The sequence below is a fragment of the Phoenix dactylifera genome, chromosome 17, assembly GCF_051530095.1.
Source record: "Phoenix dactylifera cultivar Ajwa chromosome 17, Ajwa_hap1_PhDact_Kaust_v1.1, whole genome shotgun sequence".
Lineage (NCBI taxonomy): Eukaryota > Viridiplantae > Streptophyta > Magnoliopsida > Arecales > Arecaceae > Phoenix > Phoenix dactylifera.
The window spans coordinates 14,367,744-14,387,938 of NC_143206.1; the positions used below are offsets into that span (position 1 = coordinate 14,367,744).

At 42.9% G+C, this 20,195-nt stretch overlaps 2 protein-coding genes across 2 annotated transcripts; one reads left to right on the forward strand and one right to left on the reverse strand.

Annotated features, from left to right (window-relative positions):
• Positions 1-454: 454 nt before the first annotated feature.
• On the reverse strand, positions 455-13,885 carry LOC103724035 (heme oxygenase-like, multi-helical). The gene is made up of 3 exons (XM_008815163.6): positions 13,623-13,885; positions 1,264-1,481; positions 455-1,108 (listed from the first exon to the last, which is right to left on the reverse strand). The coding sequence occupies exons 1-3, from the start codon at positions 13,770-13,772 to the stop codon at positions 793-795; spliced, it is 684 nt and encodes a 227-aa protein (XP_008813385.2). The 5' UTR covers positions 13,773-13,885; the 3' UTR covers positions 455-792.
• Positions 13,886-15,922: 2,037 nt separating this feature from the next.
• On the forward strand, positions 15,923-19,399 carry LOC103724033 (uncharacterized). Its single transcript, XM_008815162.5, has 2 exons — positions 15,923-16,260; positions 18,469-19,399. The coding sequence occupies exons 1-2, from the start codon at positions 16,188-16,190 to the stop codon at positions 18,831-18,833; spliced, it is 438 nt and encodes a 145-aa protein (XP_008813384.2). The 5' UTR covers positions 15,923-16,187; the 3' UTR covers positions 18,834-19,399.
• The last annotated feature ends 796 nt before the right edge of the window (positions 19,400-20,195 follow it).

Below are 20,195 nucleotides of genomic sequence, written 5' to 3' on the forward strand. Positions count from 1 at the left end.
TCGCATAACTGGAAGATTCAAAACATTAACCAAATAAAAATTATGACAAAAAATAAAAGAGAATAAAGCATGTTGCTTATAACTTATGAGGTGCTTGCCATGGGATGCAACATGAGGCCAAGCATAAGCAGCCCGAGGGAATCGAACTTAATCCTCTTCATAAGAGATGGAAGAAATTTCAATTTCTCATCCAAATTTCATTATCTTCATAACAGGTTCTCTAGCTCTTGGGTGCTTAATTAACAGCATTCTAAACAGAGACACAGCTGAAGTTATTAATTACTAGCTTTAAGCTCTTGCAATGACCACAAACTTTTGCATTGGAATCCAAGTACAATGTCAATTTTATTACTTCATACCTTCACAATACTGAGAAATCCTTTGAAAGATTCTGAAATTTGCTTGATTTGCTATAACGCATGACACGCCCATTTTTAATTTTTGAGCCACAATATGAAATTTTTTTTGTTCATAGTGTATTATTTCAGCAAACTAGTACAATAGTAAAAGCATGATCAGCAAATATTATAAAGTTCTGAATAAAAATGACCATCCAGTAGTTCTCTATGCTTTTGCTGATATAGAAAATCAATTTGCCTAAACAATTGGCAGTATTATCGAGCCATATAATATTGCAACCAATCTCATATTTATAGTCTAGTTCAACAGTATTTTTCTTCTCATGCCCCCATTTCCAAAACTCATCTTTCTTTCACACATCTTCTATTGAAAAAAAGGGAGTTCTTTCGCATACAAAATCCATGACCCTATTTGCATTGCAGAATATCATGCTCAATATTCACCAGAGCTCATGTTCCAGAAGCCTATTTCATGCTCAAGAACAGAGATAAAAGCCTCTTCAGCCTTTCTGACCACGTCACCTGGTGCATTCTCAAGGCATCTATCTGCAATTTTTTGAAGAGAGCGACAATACTCCTTGAAGTGGGCATTACCCCATCTTTTGCAGGTCTCCATAAGCTCTGCTGGGGTCTTGGAACCACTTTCTAGGCAAAGAGAGAAGCTATCCTGATACGCAGTCTCGATGGCCCAAAATGCAGTGATGACCACAGCATAGTCAATCTCCGGCAGCATCAAATTTTGCAATAATCTGTGTTGGAAAACTAGACACTGAGTGTTCCAAACAAGTATTATGATGTAATCACATTCAGGCATCCATTTTTAAGAATTAGTTTTATAAAAGATCAGTATCTACTACTATGCTACTACCAATGAATCCCTTATAACTCATGCATAAGAAGGTACCTGCAGTACTCTAGATTTGCCTTTTGGGGAGCGATACCACCTAGATGAACATCCCATTTGGAAGCTTCCTTTTTAAACCATGACAATTCATCATTCAAAGAAGCCATTCCACCCAAGATTACTTCTACATCTGAATTATCATCCGAGTCCTTCCAAGCTTTTAGCAGAATACTTGCTAAAAATGGGACAAATTCCCTGACGAATCTATAATCCTGGCCCTGCACATTTTATACGAAGACTAATTGTCACCACTCAAAACATATTTTAGTATAAGCAAATGTCAAAGACTTATAAGAGCTTTAATATAGAACAAAATGAACCCCCAAAGTTATTATGGAATTCCACAAGCAGGTTTTGCAAATATATTTGTCTGCAGTCCTAAATGCGCAAAGTTTCCAATGCAGATCAGTTCACGAGATGCTTATTGGATGATATTTTTAGAACATGGACCTTTATAGCAACTTGATTCAGTGAATAACACAATGAAGCTGTTCCACCCGGACCCCATCTAATGGGCTTTGGTTCATTGATAGAGAGTGACTTCTTATAAGCAGATGTTTACCGTCTGAAGACAGAACTGCTACTTTGCTAGTGGAAGCTTTGGAGAATGAATTGGAGAATCGAGCAATGCCATGTAATCACGTCCAAGAGAGGCTTGTTTTCTTTGAATACCGTGAACGTACTATAGGAAGTCAGAAGCAAGCTCATAAGGAAGTTGTGGAAAAGAATTTATAAAAAGCTTGCATTGATAAAAGTTGCAAATTAATTGGAATAAATGGCAAAGAAAAAAATAATAAAGACAGGGCCTATTAGCTGTGGTTTCGAAATCGAATCCTCTTCCACGCTACAAAAAGGGGATTGCAGAAACCTTACCCTACGTCAAACTTGTTACAGAAAAAGGGGATTGCAGAAACCTTACCCTATGTCAACGCAATGGAGATAATCCCAGCAAGATTGATTGAAAAAGAATCCGTAGTGTTGACACCTAACTAAGGTCGTGGTGCTTGACCACAACATATTCTTTGATGCAAGCGTAATGATGCTCGCCTTGCTTAAGAGAAGAAACATTTCGAGAGTTCCTAACCTAAACAATCACCACAATTAGCAAACACTTCATGACAAAAAACTCTTTGCAAGAGGAGTGTCACGCCTCGGATCCGGATCCGTGACACGGCCGTGCTATTGCCGACTATCGCCCACAGTAGCACGCAGCCTCATACAGGGGTAACAGGTAGCCAAAAAGGATTCATCCTTATATATATATATATTAAAAGTTTGCAGTACAACCTTCAAGTTTGAAACCAAAAATACAGAACTTCTATGCTATTCATATGTACAGAAGTATATAAGCTTCTCCAAAAATACGAAGCTCTGTAACAAAATAAAAACATATCTGCTGGCGATCACTGGTGAGGATTTGAAAGAAAACGAAACATAAACAGATGTGAGCTACACGGCTCAGTAAGTAATCCTGCATAATCCTACCGGATCAACCAGTAGACTAAACATGTAAATCAGGATTTTGAGAAGCTGACATGCATGTTTATCTAATAATCATCCTGGCATAATAAGTATGCAATTTAAACAAAGCAGTAGTGCAAATTACAAAATTTTCATAATATGTGCATATGAAACCGTGCCCCCGGCATGCCGTGGTCCATTCTCTCGGATGCTACTCCGAAGTCCATTCGGCCACTGGCGGGGCCAGCTAGTCATTTTCGGCCACTAGCAAGGCCAGCGAAGTTATTCTCGGCCACTAGCAAGGCCAGCTCAGTTGCATTCGAGCAGTAGCATCTTTGAGCCCATTATAGTGCCTCTTGGCTAGCTAAGACTTTATAAACTTACATGCATGATTAAAATATCAGCATCATCATGTTGCATGCATAGTCATAGCTTCTGAGATCATGCAAGTTATTTATGCATAGTAACATGTCATGCATGAAACATATATACTTAAAATAAATGCGTAGGAAACATTAATAACATGACATGATCCATAACAGGATTAGAACATGTTACTTACCCATCATAACATATCATGCATGAATAACACTTTAAAAACTCAACAAACATAGCACTCATATGATCCGTAATAAAATTAAAGTAGATTACTTACTTTTCATAACATAACATTCATGAAGTATGTACTTGAATAACACTTAGACAAAAATATTAATGACATGATCCAACGTAGGATTAGAACAGGTTACTTACAATAATTTGTTATCCAATTCCTTAAGTCAGCCAGATAACAGATCTTTGATTCCTAAAACCACATTATGAGAATCACGTTAACCTCTATCTATTATAGAATTTCGTTTATTTTACCATGAACTTGCTTTGATCTTAACCAAGGATTCTAGCCTAACTTAATTCACCTAATTTGAAGCCTTTAGGGTTCAATTAAAGTCGATTTGGGTCCACATGGTTTAATTTGGGCTTTTAATAAGAAGGTTTGGGCCTGATTTATAATTAATTGGGCCTGCTGGGATCAACATGACATGAATAGGGTTCAGACCCTAGCTCAATTGAGCTTAATTGGGTCCAGATTTAGCCCAATTTGCTTAATTGGGTTCGTTCAGGCCCGGTCAGGTTCAGGCCCAACGCTATTTAGGCTTAATTTGACCCATTTCATTCGATTGGGCTTGGATCAACCCTTTATTGGATTTACCCAAACCAATTCAGGCTATTTGGGCCTAACGGGTTTCGGACCCGAACTTGGATCCGACCCGTTAAGCAGCCCATAAGGGCTCTTTCTGGGGGCTTCCAGAGGCTTCGGCCTCTTCGCTCGTGCCTCTCCCTCTCCCCCTTCCTCCGGTTCCCTTCCGCCTCCCGGCTCCTCCCTCTCTTTCGCAGGCGGCTGGGGAGATGAAGTACCCTCCGATCCGCCGGCCGGAGCGGTGCTCCCTTCTCGAGGCAGCGGCGGCGGAAGGCCGGTCCCCTTTTTCCCCTTCTCTGAGGTGACGCCGGAGAAGAGGGGAAAAGCCGAGAGGGCGATCGAGGCCAGATCTCCTCCGGGGGTCCTCACCGGCTCCGACCACGGCGAGGCAAGGCCGTGGTCCGCGGTGAGTATTCATCCCCTCCCTTTTTCCCTTTTTTTTTTTTTTGTTCCGTTTACCCTCCTCTCCCTTTCTTTTTGCTGTGGGAGACGCGCCGCCACCTCTCCACCGGTCGGAGAGGCAGTGCTCGGCTGAGGCCGGCGGCCTAGGGGCCGCGTCTGTTGCCGGTACGGCCAGACCCGGCGGCCCCTCTGGCTGCCCTTCAGCCCTAGGGCGGTGGCGGCCGGGGACCGTCACCCCGCAGGCCGAGTCCGGTTGGGCTCGGCCCGGGTGGCAGCCGGGCCTGGGCTTGGGCTTCCTGGGTCCGGCCCGCGGCCCGTGGGTCCGGCTCGGTCTCCTCCTTGTGCCGGTGTGCTCCCCTCTGTTCCATGGATGGGACAGAGAGGAGAACACCCCCACTGAGGGGGTTCCTCCCCTCTTCTCTCGCTTTAGTCTACTGGCAGTGTGCTTACCTTTTCTTGTGGTCGGTTGAAGCTGTGGGGTATCACTTCGGTTCACAGTCCCTCCTTCCTCTCCTGGGGGCTGCGGGTATCTTCTACCTCCAGCTCCTGGGACTAGCTTCCTGGTACAGCAATTCCAGGGGGTTAGAGGTTAGGGAGGGTAGATGCAAAGTTCGGGGGTTTGCAGGTTTTGGCCTATAAAAGCTTGGCTTAGGATTTGACCCCAAGGAGAGGTGGCATTCTCTCCTTCCTCAGTGCCCTAGGAGCCACCACCTGCCCCTCCCTTCAGGCCAGCTCAGGGTTCAGCTGCCGAGGAGGAGAAGGAGGTGGCGGGCTCTGGTTGTGCATGCTTGTGGGGGTCTCTTCTTTGGCCACCTGGTGGTCCTGTCTTTTCAGCCATCGGGGAAGATGGCATTCTGGTTTTTTTTTTTTTTTTTTTTTTTTCCTGGGCCTGCAAGGCTGTTAACCCCTCACCCTGGCCCAATCCCTTCAACTGGGCCCTACAGTATTGGGCCCGGTCTGTATTGGGCCCGGACATTACATCCTTCCCCCCTTAAATAAATTTCGTCCTCGAAATTAAGCATACCTTGGTTCTCGAAGAGCTGAGGGTAGCATTGTCGCATCTCCTCCTCCAATTCCCAGGTAGCTTCCCTTTCAGTATGGTTGGTCCACTGGACTTTAACATAGGGAATGGTGCGCCTTCGGAGGATTTGCTCTTTTCTGTCTATGATGCGCAGGGGAGCCTCCTCATAGGTTAAATCTTCATTTAATTGCAGAGGCTCATGTGGCACCACATGGCTGGGATCCGGAACATACCTCCGTAACAAGGAGACGTGGAAGACGTTGTGTACGCCTGATAGCTCCGGAGGTAGGGCCAATTTGTAGGCAACCTTGCCTATCCTGGCAAGAATCTCGAATGGGCCGATGTAGCGAGGACTTAGCTTGCCGTGTCTTCCGAATCGGGTAATGCCCTTCGATGGAGAAATTTTCAGGAAGACAAAGTTCCCCTCCAAAAATTCCAAGGCCCTTCTTCCTCTATCAGCCCATCTTTTCTGTCTATCCTGAGCAGCCTGAAGCCTTTGCTTAATTAGTAATACCTTGTCCCTGGTGTGCTGGACCAATTCGGGGCCTAGCATTTTCCGCTCCCCGACATCATCCCAGTGTAAGGGGGATCGGCATTTTCTCCCATAGAGGGCTTCGTATGGGGCCATCTGGATACTGGAATGGTAACTATTGTTATAAGCAAATTCCACCAGTGATATATGACTATCCCAATTTCCACCTAGGTCCACAGTGCAAGCCCTCAACATGTCTTCCAGAGTTTGGATTGTCCGCTCTGACTGGCCGTCGGTCTGGGGGTGGTATGCTGTACTGAGCCTCAGTCCGGTACCCATGGCCTTCTGAAAGCTTCCCCAAAATCTGGACACGAATCGGGGGTCACGATCAGAGATGATACTCACTGGTACTCCGTGCAGGCGTACAATCTCGTCGATGTATAATTGGGCCAGCTTGTCTAAAGGAGTACCAATTCTGAATGGTAGAAAGTGGGCCGATTTTGTGAGACGGTCAACTATCACCCATACCGCATCATTCTTCCTTACTGTTCTAGGAAGTCCTGTAACAAAATCCATCGTGATGTGCTCCCACTTCCATTCAGGAATTTCTATTGGTTCCAGCAACCCTGCCGGCCTCTGGTGCTCTGCTTTTACCAGCTGACAGGTCAAACATCGGGCCACAAACTCAGCTATCTCCCTCTTCATCCCCTTCCACCAGTAATGTTCCCGAAGGTCCCGGTACATCTTAGTACTGCCTGGGTGAATAGAGAAACGGGATTGGTGGGCCTCTTCCATGATTTTCCTTCTTAGGTCAACATTTGCCGGTACACACAGTCGGTGGCCAAACCTTAGGGTGCCATCGGGGTGCATTTGGAGCTCGGGTCGCAACCCTTTCTCCACTTCATCCTTGAGCTGGCAGATGTGCTCATCAGACTGCTGGGCAATCTTTATTTTGTCGATCAAGGTTGGTTGTATACTCAAGGCGGCCAGCAAACTTCTTGTAGTTCGGGTAACCACCTCAACCTGCAGTTTCTCGAGATCCTTCTGAATCTGTGGTTGAGTGGTGAGTAATGCGGCGGAGCTCATTACTGACTTTCTGCTTAGGGCATCAGCCACCACATTGGCCTTTCCTGGGTGGTACTTAATACTCAGGTCATAATCCTTCAGGAGTTCCAACCACCTTCTTTGCCTCATATTCAATTCCTTCTGGGTGAATATATACTTTAGGCTCTTGTGGTCAGTGTACACTTCACAGTGTTCGCCATACAAATAATGTCTCCAAAGTTTCAAGGCGAACACCACTGCGGCCAACTCCAGGTCATGTGTCGGGTAGTTCTGTTCATAGGGTTTCAGCTGTCTCGAGGCATAGGCTACCACCTTGCCATCTTGCATCAGCACACAGCCCAGCCCGTTCTTGGAAGCATCACTGTAAATGGTAAATTCTCCAGTTAAGGACGGCAATGTTAAAATTGGGGCAGAAACTAACCTTTGTTTAAGCTCCTGGAAGCTCCTCTCACACTTGCCGTCCCAGATAAACTTGGCCCGTTTCTTAGTCAACTGGGTCAAGGGGGTAGCTATTTTGGAGAACCCTTCCACAAATCGCCGGTAATACCCGGCTAATCCCAAAAAGCTTCTTATTTTCTTGGCGTTGGTAGGGCGAGGCCAATCCACCACCGCTTCTATCTTCTTGGGGTCCACTGACACTCCTTCCTTGGAGATTATATGGCCGAGAAACGCCACACTGTCCAGCCAGAACTCACATTTGTTCAGCTTGGCGTACAGCCTTTTCTCTCGAAGGATTTGTAGCACCACCCTCAAATGGTCCTCATGTTCCTTCCGGCTCTTTGAGTATATCAAAATGTCATCGATGAAAACTATCACGAATTGATCCAAATATAGTTTAAAGACTCTATTCATTAAGTCCATAAATGCAGCCGGGGCATTGGTCAGTCCAAAAGGCATAACCAGAAATTCATAATGCCCATACCTGGTTCGAAATGCAGTTTTTGGCACATCCTCAGATTTGATCTTCAGCTGATGGTAACCCGACCTCAAATCTATCTTGGAGAAGACTTGGGCGCCTTGCAGCTGATCAAACAGGTCATCGATCCGGGGTAGGGGATATTTGTTCTTTATGGTTATCTTGTTCAATTCCCGGTAATCGATGCATAGCCGCATACTCCCGTCTTTCTTTTTCACAAACAGGACAGGAGCTCCCCATGGCGACGCACTGGGCTGAATGAACTTTTTATCTAGGAATTCTTGTAGTTGTACCTTCAATTCCCTTAACTCAGCAGGGGCCATCCGATAAGGAGCCTTGGAGACTGGCCCCTCTCCTGGTGCGAGGTCGATAGTGAATTCGATCTCTCGGTCTGGGGGTAATCCTGGTAATTCCTCCGGGAAGACATCCGGATATTCTCTGACTACTGGAATATCTTCCAGTTTGGTTTCTTTCTGGGTATCCATTACACAGGCCAGATAGGCCATACACCCTTTTCTCAAAGCCTTTCCAGCTTTCAAGGCAGAAATAAAGTGCAGTGTAGGAGTATCTTGAAGGGGTATATCGCCCTGAAAGAGAAATTCTTGTTCCCCAGGTATCCGAAATACCACCCTCTTGTGGTAACAGTCAATGTGTGCGTGATACTGTGACATCCAGTCCATGCCCAAGATAATATCAAAGTCTTGCATGTCAAGCTGTAAAAAATGTCTAATTCTTTTTCCCCTATCTGAATTATGCAATCTTTATATTTAGTGTCAACAATTGCGGTTTTCTGAAGGGGTGTAGCAACATGCCATGGTTCCACTAATTTCTCAGGTGTGCTATGTAATTGTCTGAAAAAGCTAACTGACACGAAAGAATGCGTAGAACCAGAATCAAATAGAATGAGGGCAGGAACCGAGTTGACCAGAAGTGTACCTGTCACCACCTGATCGCTAGCACTGGCATCCTGCCGAGTCAGTGCGAAAACTCGAGGGTTACCCCTCGATCTCTGGTCCTCTGGTGCAGCATGTCTGGGCTCGTCCTTCTTTCGGCTAGGGCAGTTGCGGGCGATGTGTCCTGTCTGCCCGCAAGAATAACAAGCTCCGGTCTTCCTCGGGCAGGTACCGCTGTGGTTTTTGCCACAGGTGGGGCAGCTTCTGCTCGGTTTCTTCTTGGGTACAGATCCCTTGCTGCCTCCAGACCCACTACTCGGTGCTCCCGACGATCGGGTCCTCTTCATGTCTTCTCTCTCCCTCCCGGACCGTATCAGGTCAGCCTCAACCTTCAAGGCTCGGTCCAGTACATCCTTATAGCTTGAGAACAGATGGGAGGATATTCGGGATCGAATCCCGTACCTCAATCCCTGTTCAAACCGGTTTACCTTACTTCTCTCCTCCTCCATGAACTGGGGGCAAAATCGTCCCAGCTCGTTGAATTTATTGGCATACTCCAGAACAGACATCCGATCGGTCTGGGTCAGCGCCAAGAATTCATTCTGCTTAGACTGGTTGACTGAATCCGGAAAATATTGGTTGTAAAACAACCTCTTGAAGTCCCTCCATGTAAGTCCGTCAACGGCATAGGCTGTCTCCATGGCCGTCCACCAGAACTCGGCGTTTCATGTCAGCATAGAGGTCGCCATCTGGACCTTCACCTCATCGGGGAAAAGAAGAGCTCGGAACATCTTCTCTATTTCCCGGATCCATGCTTCGGCTGCCATAGGGTCAGGCCCACCCTCAAAGGTCGGAGGGTTTAGTCGGCGAAACCTCTCATAGCAGGTGCCTGCCGGTGGCATAGCGGCCAGCTGCATCATCTGCTGTTGTTGCAGCACTTGTGCCATAAGCTGATACACTCCGGCTAGGCCTGCCTGACCCGCTGCAGACCGTGGAGTATCCGGGGAGGCTGACCGCTCGCTGGGCTCCGGGGAGGGTGGTCTCCGGTCGTCGTCCATATCTTCCTAATGATCGCCTAGCAGTCAAAATTTTTTTTTTTAAAGTGAGATTATGATAAACTAGCATATTATAACTTTTTCTATGACGGTGACATTCTTAACTACCCCTTTCCTTAGGCATTTTATGGTTATTCTTTTGTTTAACCTAAGGCTCTGATACCACTAGATGTCACGCCCCGGATCCGGATCCGTGACACGGCCGTGCTATTGCCGACTATCGCCCACAGTAGCACGCAGCCTCATACAGGGGTAACAGGTAGCCAAAAAGGATTCATCCTTATATATATATATTAAAAGTTTGCAGTACAACCTTCAAGTTTGAAACCAAAAATACAGAACTTCTATGCTATTCATATGTACAGAAGTATATAAGCTTCTCCAAAAATACGAAGCTCTGTAACAAAATAAAAACATATCTGCTGGCGATCACTGGTGAGGATCTGAAAGAAAACGAAACATAAACAGATGTGAGCTACACGGCTCAGTAAGTAATCCTGCATAATCCTACCGGATCAACCAGTAGACTAAACATGTAAATCAGGGTTTTGAGAAGCTGACATGCATGTTTATCTAATAATCATCCTGGCATAATAAGTATGCAATTTAAACAAAGCAGTAGTGCAAATCACAAAATTTTCATAATATGTGCATATGAAACCGTGCCCCCGGCATGCCGTGGTCCATTCTCTCGGATGCTACTCCGAAGTCCATTCGGCCACTGGCGGGGCCAGCTAGTCATTTTCGGCCACTAGCAAGGCCAGCGAAGTTATTCTCGGCCACTAGCAAGGCCAGCTCAGTTGCATTCGAGCAGTAGCATCTTTGAGCCCATTATAGTGCCTCTTGGCTAGCTAAGACTTTATAAACTTACATGCATGATTAAAATATCAGCATCATCATGTTGCATGCATAGTCATAGCTTCTGAGATCATGCAAGTTATTTATGCATAGTAACATGTCATGCATGAAACATATATACTTAAAATAAATGCGTAGGAAACATTAATAACATGACATGATCCATAACAGGATTAGAACATGTTACTTACCCATCATAACATATCATGCATGAATAACACTTTAAAAACTCAACAAACATAGCACTCATATGATCCGTAATAAAATTAAAGTAGATTACTTACTTTTCATAACATAACATTCATGAAGTATGTACTTGAATAACACTTAGACAAAAATATTAATGACATGATCCAACGTAGGATTAGAACAGGTTACTTACAATAATTTGTTATCCAATTCCTTAAGTCAGCCAGATAACAGATCTTTGATTCCTAAAACCACATTATGAGAATCACGTTAACCTCTATCTATTATAGAATTTCGTTTATTTTACCATGAACTTGCTTTGATCTTAACCAAGGATTCTAGCCTAACTTAATTCACCTAATTTGAAGCCTTTAGGGTTCAATTAAAGTCGATTTGGGTCCACATGGTTTAATTTGGGCTTTTAATAAGAAGGTTTGGGCCTGATTTATAATTAATTGGGCCTGCTGGGATCAACATGACATGAATAGGGTTCAGACCCTAGCTCAATTGAGCTTAATTGGGTCCAGATTTAGCCCAATTTGCTTAATTGGGTTCGTTCAGGCCCGGTCAGGTTCAGGCCCAACGCTATTTAGGCTTAATTTGACCCATTTCATTCGATTGGGCTTGGATCAACCCTTTATTGGATTTACCCAAACCAATTCAGGCTATTTGGGCCTAACGGGTTTCGGACCCGAACTTGGATCCGACCCGTTAAGCAGCCCGTAAGGGCTCTTTCTGGGGGCTTCCAGAGGCTTCGGCCTCTTCGCTCGTGCCTCTCCCTCTCCCCCTTCCTCCGGTTCCCTTCCGCCTCCCGGCTCCTCCCTCTCTTTCGCAGGCGGCTGGGGAGATGAAGTACCCTCCGATCCGCCGGCCGGAGCGGTGCTCCCTTCTCGAGGCAGCGACGGCGGAAGGCCGGTCCCCTTTTTCCCCTTCTCTGAGGTGACGCCGGAGAAGAGGGGAAAAGCCGAGAGGGGGATCGAGGCCAGATCTCCTCCGGGGGTCCTCACCGGCTCCGACCACGGCGAGGCAAGGCCGTGGTCCGCGGTGAGTATTCATCCCCTCCCTTTTTCCCTTTTTTTTTTTTTTTTTTTTTTTTGTTCCGTTTACCCTCCTCTCCCTTTCTTTTTGCTGTGGGAGACGCGCCGCCACCTCTCCGCCGGTCGGAGAGGCAGTGCTCGGCTGAGGCCGGCGGCCTAGGGGCCGCGTCTGTTGCCGGTACGGCCAGACCCGGCGGCCCCTCTGGCTGCCCTTCAGCCCTAGGGCGGTGGCGGCCGCGGACCGTCACCCCGCAGGCCGAGTCCGGTTGGGCTCGGCCCGGGTGGCAGCCGGGCCTGGGCTTGGGCTTCCTGGGTCCGGCCCGCGGCCCGTGGGTCCGGCTCGGTCTCCTCCTTGTGCCGGTGTGCTCCCCTCTGTTCCATGGATGGGACAGAGAGGAGAACACCCCCACTGAGGGGGTTCCTCCCCTCTTCTCTCGCTTTAGTCTACTGGCAGTGTGCTTACCTTTTCTTGTGGTCGGTTGAAGCTGTGGGGTATCACTTCGGTTCACAGTCCCTCCTTCCTCTCCTGGGGGCTGCGGGTATCTTCTACCTCCAGCTCCTGGGACTAGCTTCCTGGTACAGCAATTCCAGGGGGTTAGAGGTTAGGGAGGGTAGATGCAAAGTTCGGGGGTTTGCAGGTTTTGGCCTATAAAAGCTTGGCTTAGGATTTGACCCCAAGGAGAGGTGGCATTCTCTCCTTCCTCAGTGCCCTAGGAGCCACCACCTGCCCCTCCCTTCAGGCCAGCTCAGGGTTCAGCTGCCGAGGAGGAGAAGGAGGTGGCGGGCTCTGGTTGTGCATGCTTGTGGGGGTCTCTTCTTTGGCCACCTGGTGGTCCTGTCTTTTCAGCCATCGGGGAAGATGGCATTCTGGTTTTTTTTTTTTTTTCCTGGGCCTGCAAGGCTGTTAACCCCTCACCCTGGCCCAATCCCTTCAACTGGGCCCTACAGTATTGGGCCCGGTCTGTATTGGGCCCGAACATTACAAGGAGCACCAAGGACTTCTGCATGCAAAAAGGAAGATAGAGAACTTTAAAATTCCCAAATTATGGACTCTATCTTCCTCGCACAGCAACTTATTAATCCTAAATGTGAAATAAGGGAACAGAAAATTATCTAGTGCTGACACTCCTATCAGAAAACTTTCAATCTCAATGCACTCGATCAAAACATAACCAATTGGTAACCTCAACTCCACCAACAGTTTTCTCTCTTTAAGCAATTCAAACTTCAAACTGACTCGGGACAGGGTCAAAATGAAACGTGGATATCAACTTGAAACCATCCAAAAGCAAATTTCTCTAAACAAAGTGAATTCTGAACAAATTCCAAACATAGTTAAAGCTCTTCGAACAATTCAATACATAGAATAGACTCAATTCGACAACATAACAGAACATAAGGATAAATAAAAGTCAAAGTCACCATTTTTAACCTGATCAAGTGCATATCATTAAGGAAAAACAAATAATACGAAATAATTCAAGAAAATACACTTTTATAAGTTGGGACGATTTATAACTTGCAGAACATATATCATTCTCTTAGAACCATTACTTAACTTTTCCTAATTCAGGAAAAAAAAAAGATGCCGGTATAAAAAACCGGTGTTTCGTAGGCACGCAATCCCAGATAAATTACGATTCTAAGGATCAAAATTCTGGATTAGTTCGGATCGACTTCATCCCCTTTTTTTAATAACTCGAGAAAATTCCCTGAAAGCCCCTGTCCATTGAAATGAAGGGAAAGAAGAGGAGGAGGAGGAGGAGGAAGAAGAAGAAGAAGCGGAGCTTACGAGCCACCGCTTGAAGGCGGAGATGTCGACGGTTCCGTCACGGATGCTGAGGACGAAGGGGTGCCGAGTAGCGCGATCGTACATCAGACGGTACTGCTCCATCCACGTGGCCGTCTTCCCCCTCCCGTTGTCGAGGCTTCCGCCCTCCATCGGCCTCAGTCTTCTTCCGAGAGTCTCCTTCCACCGACTTCCAGTCGGGGTTCTCCTCGAGGTGAGGTCAAGTTAAAACCGAGTCCACTTCGGTGGACCGGGCCCCAAGTGATTTAGATCGATTAGCCTCATCGATCCAAAAATAATCGAGTCTGTACCAGATCATGATAATTTGAATAAAAAAATACAACTCATTTCGAATGGATTGGGTTTAGATCATTAATTATATTGATCCAAACTCAAATCGACTTGGATTGATCCAAAATTGATATATTATATGTTTCTGAAATCGACTTGTATATAGGCCCTGCTCTACGACATCTGCAGAATATTAGGTGAGTGTAGTTTTTATTGGGCCACACATGTTTATAGAAAAGCAAATAGTGCTGCTAACCAAGTGGTCTCCTTCGCGGTTTATCACTTTGAAGATTTTATTTGAGAAGACCACGTATCTGTGCCTTATCTTTTTTTTTTTTCTGATTTTGTTGGTTGCACCCGCATCCGTCATGTATGAGCCGCCGTTGTTAAAAAAATATATATATTATATATTTTACAATACTTATTAATTTAAAAATTATTTAAGTATTAGTAAGTAATTTCATGTGTTTTGTATTATTGAATTAGAGGTAGATGTCATACTCTTCACGAAAAAGAAGATAGATATGGTTGTTAACCAATTTCCGCACTATAAACATTCATATCCAAATTTTTACATAGATACCTTTTAGTAGTCAAAATCAGAATCTCTCATTGCTAAGCCAAAAAAAAAATACCATAAGCCTCAGTTCATATATTTGCATTTTTTTTTTGTTGGGAATGAAAATGTTTGCATGTTCTTTAATTATTATTATTTATATAATATATAAATAATATAATTGACCATTTGAAAAATATTTTCTTTATGATTTGAAAACTGAATTTCTTTTGTTAGGTTTAACTAGAGTATAATCAGCACGATGCATTATGTCCATTTTCTTCTTTTTTTTTCATCTATTCTTAGAATATAAAATGGTAATATAATAATTATATTATAATAAATAGAATGTTTTAATAGCCATATTTTGTTGCACATTAAGTAATTAACTTTAATAATGATCAAGCATAAACTTCCATCGTCAATGCTGGCATTATTGATACTGGTATCTATATAGTAAACAAAAAATTCAGCAAAAGTTGAGTTTTGATTTTTTTTTCTTCTAATGGTTCTTGAAATGCCAACGCACTAATATCGGTCCATGCAATGTGTGAAGTATAATTTTTTTTCTTTTTTCATCTATTATTGAAATGCAATATAACAATATAGTAAACTATAATAAAAAAAGAAGGCTTCAATAAATAAATTTATGTTATACACTAAGTAAAAAACTTTAATGATGGTCGAGCATATTCGTTAAATATTTAATTTGATACGGTAAATATAAATCTAAATAAGTTTTTTTTACCTATTATATGATATTATCAAGTATCAATTACATTTATATTAATTATATAAGTGTAATCGATGCTTAGTATTGACAATAATGAGATACATCATTATCTATTATTTATGCTCATTTATTATTAAAGAAATAGAAAATACAACAATCACTTAGTAGATATTTGTTAATAAGTGGCCATCATAGGTCTATCCTCCTCCTCCTATATTGGCTATAAGTGCTCTATTTATTGTATAAAACAAAGAATTATATTAATAATTTGTTAATATTTGCATCCACATGGCAAATAAAGAGCTTAGTATAAGCCAAGCCACCATTTTAAGTTTATATAATAGACTAAATAATAGATAATAAACATAAAAGCTTACCCATATATTCAAAATAAAGAATCATACTAATTATTTATCAATACAAGATAAATAAATATAAATTTTTTACCAACTGTATTGGTATTATTAATACATACATCCATATGGTGAATGAAGAGATCAGTATAAGCCGAGTCTTTATTTTAGATGTACAATAGATTCGAAAATCTAACAAATGAATAAAATAAATTTGACCTACATGAAAATGGATAAAACTTTCCAGTTGGTTGCTTGACCAAAACCAAATATTGATCAGATCTCGGTTGCAGGCTTGTAGCATTCCTCAATCCAACCTGACTCACCTGTGCAACCTTATTAAATTCTGATTCTAAATTATTTAAAGACTAGGTTGTATCGGGACGTAACCTGGGGACTCCCTTCTTGTATGGGAACCACTGGGACCCACTCTTATTCTGAACAACACCAATCCGTCGTCCGTACTAAAGCGCCGGCCTCCGGCAACTTCCGAAGCTAAGTTTGATGGAGAATACGAAATCAGAATTCTTAGTTTCTTTGCCGCTCGACAAGAAGACTTCACGAACCTCCATAGCCCTCACCGCCGCAATCCTAGCAAACCACGATTAGGATTAGGGTTTGGTCGGCCAGCGAGGATGCTGGATCTCCAGAAGCGGCGGGTCCAGCTCTCGCTCTTCGTCGCAGGCCTCATCGCTCTCAGCATGACAGGTTGTCTTCCTGGATCCTCTCTTTCTCTCTCTCTCTCTCTCTCTTTCCCATAATCTTGCGTTACTTCGTCCTGTAAATAATAATCGACAGTTAATTTGAGTGACTTCAATGCATCTTGGTTCCTTCTGGCAAATGCTGCATCAGTTTGGGTTATTAATGTTCGGTTTGGTTGGAGAATGGTTTCGATGTTGTTAGAATTTGAACTCATATGACAGTAGATGCAGTGGCTTTTGAGCATGGATGGCACCAGGAATGTATAGAGAAAAAGGACCCAATCATAGCTTTTTAGGAAATTAAAAAGTGTACATATAAGTAGGTTGAAGCCTTGAAGGCCGAGTGTTCTGTGATGGTGATGGATTTCTTATAATTAAATCTTTGTCGAACTTGTTTTTCTTAGACTTTCAAGTGTTCCTCCTCTCTTAGTTTACATCAGTATTCTTACACTTCAATTTGCAGTAGGTACTTTATTTATTAGTTAGGTCTCAGGAGCCGTAGTCCTACTCCAGTACCGTGATAAAGAACCTTAAGATTGTGATGATTACTTACGGAGCTTGAGTGTAATGAGAAAAGTTACGTATATCATTCTTTGAGTACTTTGGTGCACATCTAAAAGGACTTGTTTGTATTGTTAACAAGAATTCACCTCTATTATGTTAAGGTGAAGATCCTCAGTTGCATAAACTTATTGTAAGTGTCTCGTCCTCAGTTGCTTCTGCTTCTGCTTCTAGATATTTTGGACCTTTTGATTGTGATACAATCTATATTATGATGACCCAACTGATATCACTTCCAAGTAAAAGTCTTTTTTGTCCTCGTAGGTGTTCTCATTGAATATGTATCATATTAAATACATTGTCAGATTGAATCGTTCTACTAGCTTTTATTATGATGTCTCTATTATAGGAATATTCCATATAAATGCTTCTTAGGTGTTATTGGTCCATACCACTTTCCAAAATTTGTTATTTTCTGTTCCAAGGTACGTCGTCTCGGTACCGGGCCCTGTACTGGTGCCACCCTATTACTGTGTTGGTACACTCGATACGAAGACTGATTCAGCATACCAAGTGTCGGTATGCCTTCCATACCGCATACTGGTACCAAACTAGTATGGTATGGTACGTCTTATACCGCCCAGTTTGATACAATATGGCGTATCTTGCCTCATTCTAATGTCATGCTACTATTTGAAGGAGATATCTAACTACAAAAACTTTACCACTAAAGTAAAAACTAGAGTGTGACTGTACGAGCAATGCCTTGAGTTGATAATTTTCTCCAGAGTCACCAGAGTATATTGCACTGATGGTGCTGCCTTGATCTCTCATATTGTCACAAACCGCTAAAGTTCTTCTTAATCGGCATTAACAATTCAGACAAAAATCTGAGAACTCGTAAATTTGGAGAAAGTGGCAATTCTTGGAACTGAATAACTGTGCTAACACCAAGAACAAAGAACCCAGAGTTATCAAGGAGACCAACTTCCCTTCTTTAGTTATATGAGGACAAAATTGGACTTTATTCTCACTTCTTTGTGGTTTAAGTAGTGATGACCTAAGAGGAGGAGGATGAAGTGGCAGATGCGGATGTCAGCAATCTAGACTTGCTAGCACAATAATTTTCATGTTATTGGTGATTTCTGGGTTGTCCTGATGTAGACATTACCATACCCCTATGTTATCCGGATAATAGAAAGTGAAGTTGTCCTATATTTTTTCCAATGGGTGCATTGAACATGTAGCAGCTGGGCAATTAGCAATGGATGGATTTTTCATAAATATACAAATTCTGGGAGTATTTCTAAATCAGAAAAGAGTTGAAAATTCGTGGAAAGTAAAGAACTTTGACTGATATTCCTTTCTTTATTCATTACTAGGTTTATGAAAATTGGTGTGGATGACAAAAAATATTCACCTGGACTTCTACCAGTATTGAAGGCAGTTCCCTTGCATTTAACTGAAAATGCAGGTGCTGCTTTTGTTTTCAGTAGAGTCGACATTCCACTGAAATTAGTTTTTCTGTCTTGTGGACATCCATGATCCATCCATTCTTTTGGTTATAGCTAACAAACTAAGTGCATTGAGCATCGTCCATGAATTGGACATTGAAATTACATTTCCCTTCTACTTGCAAATTTACCTTTTCTTTCTGTTGAATACTTGCTTTATTAATTCTAGGCCCTTATAGTTACCCTTTTTTCTTTTCCAGCTGAAAAGTTCAGGGAACTTGTTGGAAAAGAAGCTGCATCCAAAAGTGGTGAGTTTATGCTTTTAAATTGTTTCGACATGGGCTCTGGAAGTCTTGCAAGTGGGGCCAAAGAAGGTGTCAAGTTCTATGTCTACAACCTCCGAAGTGCTCATGTGGAGAGAGTAAGGCAGCAAGCCATTGAGGCTGCATTGACCGAGGCACTGAAGGAGGGGTTGAGTGAGAGTATGGCGGCTAAGCAGGCACTGAAAGTTGGAGCAAAAGCTGCAAAGCTGGCCTCCGGGCAGGCCAAGCGCATTTTGGGTCCTGCTATATCTTCAGGCTGGGACTTCTTTGAAGCCTTATATTTTGGGGGCACCACTGCATAGGGATTTCTCAGAGGGACTGGCACCTTGTTTGGGACTTATGCAGGGGGATTCCATGGAGAGCAAAGGCTGGGTAAGTTGGGTTATCTTATAGGAAGCCATCTTGGTAGTTGGGTTGGAGGAAGGATAGGGCTGATGGTATATGATGTTGTAAATGGAGTGAATTATTTACTTTAATTTATCCAACCAGAAGAAAACACAAGCTCTGTAACTGATGCTGAAGATTCTGGTTCTGAAGGTAAATATAAAACAGAAGGACATGTTCATTATGAAAGTCTGAGTGAGGAAACTGGTAATTATGAAACACCAGAAGATGAAATTCCACAAGAAGAGACTGAAGCCTCTGGGGGTTGGGTATTTTTTGGAACTGAATGAGATGCTGACGATTATTGTGAAATCTGTAGAAAATTTTGTTTTCATGTTTCTTGCTGTAATTTATTTCTGCAATAATGTTGCATAATACATTTTATGTCGGGTTCACCAGTGATGCATCAGGTCGCTGGAGATACAAGGGGTTATTTTTACTACATGTAGTTGGAAAGCACGAGCAGAATTGCTTGATTATTGAAGATACTGCATTTGAAGATTATAGGTTGACAACCAACTTTGTTGCCATATGTCTTAAACATCCAGAATTTTGCGGCCATGGTGCTTTGGTGATTCACTGTGAAATCTGGTGATTTGGAAGGAAGCCTTTTGCAGCTGCAGAACTTGATAGTTCTTTACATATATTCTGATTGAACCTAAGAATCTAAGATTCTTCCACAAAATGAGGTCATAATTTGATCAGGCGGGTCTTGTTGATAAGTTCCTCGGTGGAATATTGCTTAACAATTTTTTTTTCTATGTTGAGTTTTAGATTTTGGATATGCATCAGATTTCAGAGAAAATTTTTATAAAAAATCTAGTTATTGTAGCATATTGTCCATTTTCAAGGTTTTTTTTTTTTTTTTGGTGAGATTAGGAGAGGCTAATGCTCACCTTCTATTACATATCTGCCCCCCTACTAAAATGGCAAGGATTGATATCATTTTAAGCAAGCACTTGATGGTCATTCTTGAGACATTGTAATTTTTTTTTCTACTGGCCACATTGTTTCCCTTTATTGATGAATATGGCAGGATTACTTAGGTTGCTGTATTTTGTCATTAAGTGGTTACATTCCGAAACATAACCTGCCATGAATTTGAAATATTACTGCATTCCTATGTGCAGATGAAACAACATTTATGCATTAAAATGTTATTAATTTTCACTGGGATTTGTGGACTAATTTTCACTGGTTTATGATTGTTATTACTAACCTTTATTATGCTTTTTGCCAACTTATAATTGGAGTCAATAAAATCCACAAGGCCATGACTG

Bases quoted from the DNA above. Each gene is read 5' to 3' on its own strand.
- LOC103724033 (XM_008815162.5), top strand. From the start codon at position 16,188: ATGCTGGATCTCCAGAAGCGGCGGGTCCAGCTCTCGCTCTTCGTCGCA. The intron at 16,261-18,468 runs GTTGTCTTCCTG...TTTCTTTTCCAG, and splicing joins CATCGCTCTCAGCATGACAG to CTGAAAAGTTCAGGGAACTT.
- LOC103724035 (XM_008815163.6), bottom strand. From the start codon at position 13,772: ATGGAGGGCGGAAGCCTCGACAACGGGAGGGGGAAGACGGCCACGTGG. The intron at 1,482-13,622 runs GTAAGCTCCGCT...TAAAATGTGCAG, and splicing joins CCGCCTTCAAGCGGTGGCTC to GGCCAGGATTATAGATTCGT. The intron at 1,109-1,263 runs GTACCTTCTTAT...TTTCCAACACAG, and splicing joins GCAAATCTAGAGTACTGCAG to ATTATTGCAAAATTTGATGC.